The sequence below is a fragment of the Protopterus annectens genome, chromosome 5.part0 (genome assembly GCF_019279795.1).
Source record: "Protopterus annectens isolate FY-2018-M chromosome 5.part0, PAN1.0, whole genome shotgun sequence".
Lineage (NCBI taxonomy): Eukaryota > Metazoa > Chordata > Ceratodontiformes > Protopteridae > Protopterus > Protopterus annectens.
Window position 1 is genome coordinate 822,514,044 of NC_056735.1, and position 9,903 is coordinate 822,523,946.

The window sequence follows — 9,903 nt, forward strand, 5'->3', positions numbered from 1 at the left end:
CTTGTGATAAAAAGAAAAAATGGAACATGGCAAGCACAGGATGACAGAATGTTACGTAAACTCAAAAGAGCATAGGCCTTCTTCTATTGGATATTTGTATGATCAGATTGCCCAACTAATACAGTACGAAAATATGGTTTTCTGAGAGAGGAAGGAAACCAAAAAACAAAAGCTGCAGCATTACAAGGTCATGACCCATACCACGATGACATAGTTAGAAAGGGATTTGGACTAGTAAGCCTACTGATTCAAAATTCTCTGCTAAATGCTATGGTTAGGGAGAGCAGTCTAGCTGACACATAGTCATCAAGAATTCAGAACTGCACTTCAAAGAGACAGAACAGCGACTGCCTCTCCGCAGAAACAAGAAAACTAGAAACTACCCTAACCAAGTGTACTTCTGAAATGAGCACTGCACACCATAAATGAAACACCACATGTGAATATAATGACAAAGCCGCAGCTGAAAGAATGAAGGAACATGCCTGCAAGACAGCAAGGGAACAAATCTCTAGATGGAGATTATGCCATATATATGCCTGATGCCAAAGGCCTCAATGCAAACTTGTAAATTAAAACAAAAGAGATCATTCTACCCATTATATGCTTTGGGAAAGGGATGATCTTGGCATGGTAGGGTGCTCAGTGTCATCATTAGGCTGTGCTTAGATGGATATCCTTGTTTAATCCTTGACTAAATCTCTTCTATGCATGAAAGATCAGGTTGAATCCACAAAAGATAAGAAGAGATGGGTATGCATTACATTCTAATGGGAGAATCAGCACCAAACAATTTGAAGTCTTTTAGACTACTCAAAATATGTGTGCTATAAAAATATGAAACCACTGGAAGTGCAATTTTTCAGTACTACTAAACAGCAGTGTGACCAAGGAGAAAACCTGATGTTTCTTACAGATATGATCCCATTATATTTTAAAGTCAGTGCCACAGATGATTACATCAACACAAGTAGAAAGACCAGATTGTAGACTATTAAGGATTTAAATAGCTCTCTAACTGTGCAGCATCGTACCATATAGCACTCTACAAAAATAAGAATTTGCTAATTTTTAAGAATGTTCTTGTTTTTCACAAGTTCAGTGGTCCCATAATCATACTCTTTCCTCCAGCAAAGATAAGCAAATGGCATTTACAGACATTCATCAATCTATCAGCAGGAAATATGATTTTCTGAACCATATAAAAAGTATAGTAGTGTAAAATCTTACCATAACGGTAACTGTCCTTCTCTTCACTGTTGCACTATTCATAACATTGGGAATGCCCTAGCTGGGATAGCCTGATGTCCATCCAGTATACCAAAGCCTTAGCTTGCTTTAAGGTACACCGTATGTCACACGTATGCTCCTCGCATAGCATAGGGCATAAAGATGATGTCCGGATGTACCATCCTAACATCTGAAAGCTCCAGTAGGAATGTCAGTCCAAGGAAAACCATGAGGTAAACCAGTACATTCATAACAGAAATGGACTGGGGGTGGAGGGAGGGAGTGAATACTGCAAAGAGAAGGACATCTAAACTTATAGTAAGATTTTACACAACTGTACTATGTCCTTCCATTTCACTGTTGCAGTATTCCTAACATTAGGGACAGTGCCAAAGCTCCAGAAGAAACTTGGGAGGAGGAATGACCAGCAGAGCTCTCTAAGAAGCCAGGAAGGATGGCCCTAGCAAAACCAGCTCTAGCTTTGGAAATTCCATCCAACTTGTAGTATGCATGGAAGTCCAAGTTAGTTGGTGTCTAAATCCTTGAAAAAAATCAGCGAAGAAGCCACAGCTCTAGTAGAATGAGATTTTACAGAAAAAGGAAGGCACTTACCATGAAAAGAATAACAAAATGGAACTGCTTTTGAAATTGAAGAAGAAACAGTCTGCTTATATACATCTAATCCCAAGGATCTGGGATGAAAGGAAACAAAGCTGATCAGATTTCCTAATAGTCTTAGTCTTATCTAAATAAAATCTGAGTTGTCTATGCACATCCAATATGTGCAGCACCTCATAGAAGTAAAGGCTAACAAAATAACAGTCTTCCTAAAGCAATGTTGCAAGGAAGCTGAAGCTGCAGGCTCCAACGGAGCCGCAGTCAATTTATCCAAAACAAAATTAAGATCCCAGGGAGGAGGAACAGGCTTCCTGGGAGGCATGATATGAAGGACTCTTTAAGGAACTGTTTAGCTTCAAACCTAGAGGCTAAGAGGAGATAAAGGCAAACAAGCAGAGACAGCTGATAAGTGGGTCTTAACAGAAGACTAAGACAATACAGCATTGAGCAATTCACACAGTTAACAGAGAAAAAAACAACATCCACAGAAAATCAGAAAGTGGATCCAGATTACAAGAAAGACACCAAACAGAAAAACTCTTTCATATGTACAAGTAAGATTTCCTAGTATTGGGTTTCCTGACCTCCCACAGGCCCTAAGCAAATCCACAGAAAAAAGATGTCGAAGGCTCCCGAGAGCACCCCAGCACTACCAGGTTATACCTCATACCATGCTTTTCGGCCCCAAAACTTGGACCGAACCACAAAAGGAGGGGGAGTATCAATATTCGTCAAAGATACCCACACCTGCAGGTTGATGGCACAGCATGAAGCATCAGAGACTATCCATGTGCAACTAACAGTGGGTAAAACTGCCTTCCAGTTTATAGCCTGCTACAGACCACCCTCCCAAACCCAGGAACCCCACTCGGCCTTCCTGAGAACACTGGAAAATATGAAGGTCTCTCCAAACACCATTATATTGGGTGACTTCAACTACCCAAACATAGACTGGGAGCATTTCTCTAGCTCCAACACGCTAGCCCAAAAGTTCCTAGAATTTATAAACTCAAATGCTATGGAACAACTTGTTACCACTCCCACAAGAGGGGAAAACATACTGGACCTGATCATCACCAACATGGGGACTCTATGCTCCAGACCAGAAGTGTATCCCTCACTGGTAAGATCAGACCATAAACTAATCTCACTGGATATTCACATCCCGACCCCACCCCCTGCCCAGAAAACCACAGTGAAAAACTTCTCTAAAGCAAATTTCACACTCCCCAAAACCGAGGTGGAATCCTTCAAAGTCCCCGGGCCTGTGGAAAATACAGTCCAGACCGCAGAATCCTTTAAAAACGCATTCTATGAACACCTTCAGGAATCCATGGATCATGCAATCCCAAATAAAACCAAGACCCAATCCTCCAATGGCAGACGTCCTGTCTGGTGGACCCCAGCCATAAAGAAACTATACAATAGAAGGAGGAAGCTACTACATGATAGAGCAAAATCCCAAAAAGGGAAGGCATCTCTGATCAGTATTAGCAAAAAACTACGGGCACTCATAAAATCGTCTCCCTTCGATAGAAAAATTGCACAGGACACTAAGGATAATCACAAGGCTTTCTTTAGTTATGTTAGGAACCTGAGTGGGAATTCTCAGACATGCTCAGAATTAGTCCAAAATGACAAAAATACACCGAACCCACAGACATTGCCAACATCCTAGCTGACAGGTTCAGCGCAAACTCCCCCCACCAAAAGGGCGAATATCTATCGCAGCAGAGTGCTGCCCCCCTGACATCTTAAATGCTCAGGTAAGAGCCGTCCTCTCCAAAGCAAAAAACACAGCATCAATGGGACCAGATGGTGTCCCGGGCTGCGCCCTACATGAACTCCAAGAAGAGCTAAACCCAAACATAAAACTACTGTTCAATCTCAGCCTTACTACAGGATATGTACCCAAAGAGTGGCGTACAGCAACAGTGGTCCCTCTCCACAAAGGTGGTGCCTCAACGGATCCTGGAAACTATTGCCCCATAAGCCTGACTAGCTTGGTCTGCAAAGCTATGGAAAGGATCATCATGGACCTCATAAATAAAGATATTGGGGACCTACAGACACTGGATCATACCCAGTTTGGCTTTGTTAAGGGCAGATCTTGCCTCTTAAACCTGGTCAATTTCTTTGAAACAGTCACCAAGGCCATTGACGAGAGGAAGGTGGTCCACACAGCCTACCTGGACCTCGCAAAAGCCTTTGATACAATACCCCACTCGGGCATTATAGATAAGCTCACCAGCTTAAATATAAACCCCTATGTCACTAGATGGGTTGCAAACCGGCTCAGTGACAGAACCCACATGGTTAGAATTGCTGGAGCCATGTCAGACTCCAAACCAGTTACAAGTGGCGTCCCACAAGGCTCAGCCCTGGGACCTCTCTTGTTCGGTATATATTTCTCGGAGGTACAGGCAAACACGGAAGGACTGTGGCTGACCAAGTTCGCAGATGACTGCAAAATGGGCGCCATAATCGACTCTCCAGCCGACACAAGCATCCTCCAAAAGGGCTTCATAGAAACAGACAACTGGTGCCAGAGCCATGGCCTCAAGCTAAACGCCAAAAAGTGTATAGTCATCCCCTTTGGCAAAAACAAAGTGCCCACAAATTACCACATAGGTGGCAATCCATTAAGTACAGAAGAAGTAATTAGGGTCCTGGGGACCCAAGTTGTTAGCAATCTCTCATTTGACAACCACGAGGCCAAAGTGGTTAGAAAAACATTTTATATAGCCCACCTAATCATGAAGGGATTCACATCTAGATCAGGGGAGGTTATCGTGCCTCTTTACTCATTCCTCATTAGGCCCATAATTGAGTACAATGCCCCTTTTGGGATGTACCTTACCAGACACCTGCAGCAACTGGAAAGACCCCAAACGTACCTCACCAAGAGGATCAAAGGGCTCAAACAGATGCCATATGCTGCCTAGTTAAAGAAACTCCAGCTCTACTCAGTGGCATACCGCCTGCTCAGAGGCGATCTGTGCCTGACGTATAAAGCCATGTACAACCTGGAATTAATGGACATGCTGCACCTCAGAAAATCCAAATCCCAACGAGCTATGGGCTTGAGAGACTTGAACCTCAGCACTGAAATAAATAGGACATGCTGGAGGGACAGATTCATAACCCAGAGGCTCCCTTCACTCTGGAATAAAATCCCAGTCCAGGTTAGGCAGAGTCCCTCATTGACTCTCTTCAAGAGGAATCTTGATGAGTGGATGGGAGATCGTAGGGTTACCCCGGGTATCACTTCTGTGTCACTGTTAGACAGAGGCACAGTATACTAACCTCGAAAAAGGGCATAGCAAAATTAATTTAAAATGGGTGGCGAAAGCCAAACACACTCTGGCTAGGCTTATAAATGCCCTAGGGCAGATAGCCTAGTATGAACCTATGAACCTACAAGTGGAATCAAAATTCTATCACCCACAGAGTCAGTCGAAGTGTGGACAAGTGGGGATGGATGAGAGAACCCTTGTCTTGTGTGAGTAGGTCCACCCTGTGAGGTAACTTGTGATGATTGCCCTTGGTTAAATGCAAAAGAAGAGGGAGACAATGCTATCTCTGCCAAAAGGGAGTCACCAGCAAGATTTTTGGGGCATCCTGCTGAATTCTGAGCAGGACTTTTGGAATAAAGGGAAGGAGAGGGAAAGGATAAAGAAACATCCCCTTCCAAGAAAAAGAAAGGGTATCCACCTTCCACACCAGATGATCTGGGACTCTGGCACAAAATAGAGGAAGTTGTCTATTCACAGGGGAGACAAATAGATCTATTTCAGGAGCACCCCACTGGTGGGCAATGTCCAGAAACACATACCTGTTAAGCATCCATGGGGACTGAGATAAGAACCTGCTCAGAATGTCTTGCCACAATGTTTTGACCTGTGGGAATGTAAACCACCTGAAGAGTCAGTTGATACTGGACAGCAACATCCCATAACAAGAGTGCTAACCAGCAAAGATAATAAGATCTTGTTCCTCCCGGTTTGTTTACATACCACATCACTGTGGTGTTATCTTGTAAACACATTGAGAGGTGCTCGGGCGAAAAGAGGTTGAAAAGCCTGAACAGCCAGCAGAAAGGCTCTCATCTCTCTGTCGAAGAGTAGACCAGACCCCCTGCACCTTTAGGGAGCCAAAAGCTGCTCCTCATACCATGTCTTAAGTGCCTGTGCACAGCTCCTGAAAGGAAGAGTTGGATGAAATGGAAGCCCGGAAAAGGCAACAGCTAGATCTACCAGTGGAGTTCTAAAGACAATGTACGAGAGGAACTACAAATTCTAGGGGATGAGCATGCTGAAGCCAAACTGACTTCAGGAACCAGTGAAACTTCTTCACGTGAAGTTTGGTCAGAGGGAAAACAGGGATGGTGGATGCCATGAAACCCAGAGCACTCAGAAACTGCCTTGCTGTAATGGAAGCCAGAGGAAGAGGAGTATGAAAGAAGGAGATGAGGGTCAAGGTCTTGGGAAGAGGAGGCAAAGATGCAAGCAAATGCATCATCTGAATCCTGCAACACAGAAAAATATGGTCCAGAGAAGGAGTCAGAGAAGACTTTTTGAAGTTTATTGTAAACCCCAGTCTCTGAAGAAGAGAGATGGCAAAATGGAGATTTTGCAACAGGATCTCTGGAGAGAGAAGATACCAGAAACACTAGATCATCCAAGTAGGGAAATACTTGGATCCACTGAAGTCTGCAAAAAACAATCACAGGAGCAAGGCATTTGGTGAATACCCTTGGGGCAGCAGAAAGGGCAAAGCAGAGAACTGAAAATACCAGGAGGAAACAGAGAAATGCAAAAACTTCCTGAAAGGGGGATGGATCAGAACATGAAGATGAGCATCCTTGAGATCCAGAGGCACCATATATGCCTAAAGAAGCAAAAGAAGGAGCAAAGTCTGAAGGGGCAACGTTCGAAAAGTGGGCACCTTCAAAAAACTGTTTAAATGAGAAAAGTCTAAAATTGGTCTCAACGTACCCTCCTTTCTGGGTATTAGAAACACCATGGAGTAAAACCACCTCCCATTGGGACACAGGGACCTCCTGAATAGCACCCTGAGTCAAAAGGTCCCAAAGCACCTCTGGGAAAAAGGAGAGTTGTTCCCGAGGGGGCTGAGGAATACCCATAAAAGGGGGAAGGGATTTCCAAACCATGAAATACCACTGGTGAATAACGGACAGAACCCAGGAATCCTGACTAATCTTTAGCCAAACAGGAGGGGAGAGAGAGCGAGACAGTGACAGAGTGGCAGGTAAGAATAGGATAGTCAGACAGCAGCTGGTTTATCTGGAAAGGAAGACTTCTGAGGCACTGAAGTCTGAGTAGCCTTAGCAGGAGGAGTCCGCTTGCCACCCTTTTTGCCCTTAGAAGTGTAAGACTGTCTGTGAACAAAGGCTGCCTTATTGAGGTAGTTCCTCTGAAATTTAGGAACAGGAGAAACAAACACATTCTTGAGTTCCTGTAAAGCCTTTCCCTTATCTTCAAAGGACTTAAATAAATCAAAAGCAGCTTCACCAAACAAGTGTTTATTATCAAGAGGGACATCCATCAACTTAGCCTTGATATCATCAGGCAAAGACTGAAGCAGAAGCCAGGAATACCTCCTCATCACTGGCAAAAAAGAAGCATCTGCTGCATCATAACTATACTTGACGAAATGAGAAGCCACCTAGGAGGAAGTCCTTAACAGGGAAAGAGCAAAAGTTTTATCCTCAGAGTCTGGAAGATCAGAAATAATCTTACAAGCCTGGAAAAAGAGAGCCAACACGTACCTGGACACATGGGTCTGATAATTAACATCCCCTAAAAGCCAGGATAGCCAAGGTGTAAACCTTCTTAATTAGCCTTTCCATGGTTCGTCTGTCTTTATCAGACGGCAGTAACCTGGGCAAAGGAAGCAAGTGAGAGGGCTTGTCGGAGACTACAGATACCACTGAGAGGTCAGCACCAGGACACTTGCACAAAAATTTACAGTCCTCAGGCACCCTATAAAACCTATCAGGTTTCTTAGGAGCAGGGGGAGGAGAATCTGGAGCTTTAGAAGCTTTGGAAAATGCATCCAACAAAGAAGCGAAAACAGGCGAAATAGCAGAAGGTTTAGAATATTCCATCTGCAGCAACTCATAGCACCTCTGATGAATTTCAGAGACCTTAGCACAATCCCATTTAAATAACTCTATTCAAAGGGAGGATCGGGACTGGTAGAGCTAAAGGAGAAGAAATTTGATAAGAGTAAGCAAGGAATTCCTCTTCAGAATCCAACTCATCCTCAGAGGAATCCTGATCCCTGTGTCTTTTAAAATGAGTAGAGGACCAATGGGATGCTATAACCGAAACACCCTGAGGAGGTTTCAATGGCATCAAAGCATTAAACAAACCCTGAGTGAAGGCCTGCAACTCACTCTGTGGATCCTTAGGGGCAGGAGAAACATATTCAGTTTTCTGTATTTTCTTTACTGAGACATCTGCCTTATAAAACTTGGAAAGCTCTGACGCGGAATAGCATTCCGTAGTAGTAGTAGGGACGTCTTCTCTGACAAAAGTCTGAGGAGCACCCCTAGACCCCTTGAAAATGATCATCTGCCCATGAACATCCAAAAAGAATGTCTGCAAAGCCTCATTGATGTGCTTAATGCCAGATCTCATACGGCCTCCAACCCGATTGTGGCACAAGAATCAGGCAACTAAGACAGGCGAAGCTCTGGGAATTCACCCACCTCAGGAGAAACATCCGGGGAGGCTGAACAGCAGAAGAATCCTGTCTAGGCTTCTTGGCCTTCTTCTTCCCTGACTGCTGTCCCTCAGGGTGGGAAGGTCCCACTATAGTACATTTCATGAGAAGTTTAAGTCACTCATTCTCAAGATACACAACCAAAGAAGAAAGTCTCCTATGCAAAGTTTTGGGTACAAATGGAACAGGGCATATGGTTGTGCGAGGCGCCAAGGCAAATCAGACACTGTTCATGGTGGCCTTTATGTGGAATTTGTCTCCCAGACTGGCATTTACCCTTCTTGGATGACATGAAACCCCACAAGCAAAAAACAATGGCTTGGTGAAACCAGCAGCAGAACGTAGGTTTTCAGAATGATGATTGGGAGACAGAGTTCGGAATGGTGGCAAAGAATTTCTGCAGACGGTACATCCAGACGTCGCCTTTATGCCCTACACTACGCAAGAAGCATACGTGTGAGCATACCTTATAGCGACCTAAGACTTTGGTATACTGGCCGGATGTCTGGCTGCCCTAGGCAGAGGTTCCCCAGTGTTATGAATACTGCAACAGTGAAATGGAAGTACATCATACAGAGAAACAGACACGCACACACTTACATTACATATATAAAATTACAACATACCTTGACAGTACAGACTGTGGTGTTGGTGTGGGTCCATTTAAGGCATACATGCTGATACTGCCGACTCCACTGCTCCCTAAACTGCCAGACGTCTGGACAGATGGATTTCGGTCTTGATAACTCAATGGCAGAGTCTGAGGTCTTGCAAAATAGAAAGGGGTTGAATGGGCATCTCTTGGCAAAGGCTGAGCAAACAATGAGGCGTAGCAAGAAAACTACAACAGAAACAAGAACAAAAATTTTAGATTCTTGCACCAGGAGTAAAACAGAAAGAAAACGTCTGAAATGAAAGCCACACTCTGATGGACTTTGTGATAAATCCTACATATAAAAAGGAACATTGGACCTAAACATCAGGTTGAAAACCATAATAAAGATCTTAATAATAGTGATGGAGTACCCCCATTAAACACCTTGGATGAAAATGAATACGAGCTTGATGATGGTGATGAGGGTCCATCTTCTCATCAACCAAGGAGAAGTAACAGAATTAAATCTGTTTACAACAATCAGGGATACCGCCCTAATTATAAAGGACAGACAAAACCTTTTTTAGGACGGAAAAACTTTCAACGGCAGAAGAACCCGAACAAAGTATAAATGAGGCTATCTCTATACCTGAAGTTGCTCCCCTATCTCGGAAACCTGTTATCTTGTCTAACATTAAAGGTGACTTTTT

The 9,903-nt window shown here is 43.8% G+C and overlaps 1 protein-coding gene across 1 annotated transcript in view; it reads right to left on the reverse strand.

Annotated features, from left to right (window-relative positions):
- The window catches only part of TUBGCP3 (tubulin gamma complex associated protein 3), a 1,295,126-nt gene that overhangs the window by 1,020,839 nt on the left and 264,384 nt on the right, over positions 1-9,903 (reverse strand). The window contains exon 5 of the mRNA XM_044072631.1: positions 9,225-9,439. Within this exon, the coding sequence (XP_043928566.1) occupies positions 9,225-9,439 (215 nt within the window). The remainder of the gene's footprint in view (positions 1-9,224; positions 9,440-9,903) is intronic.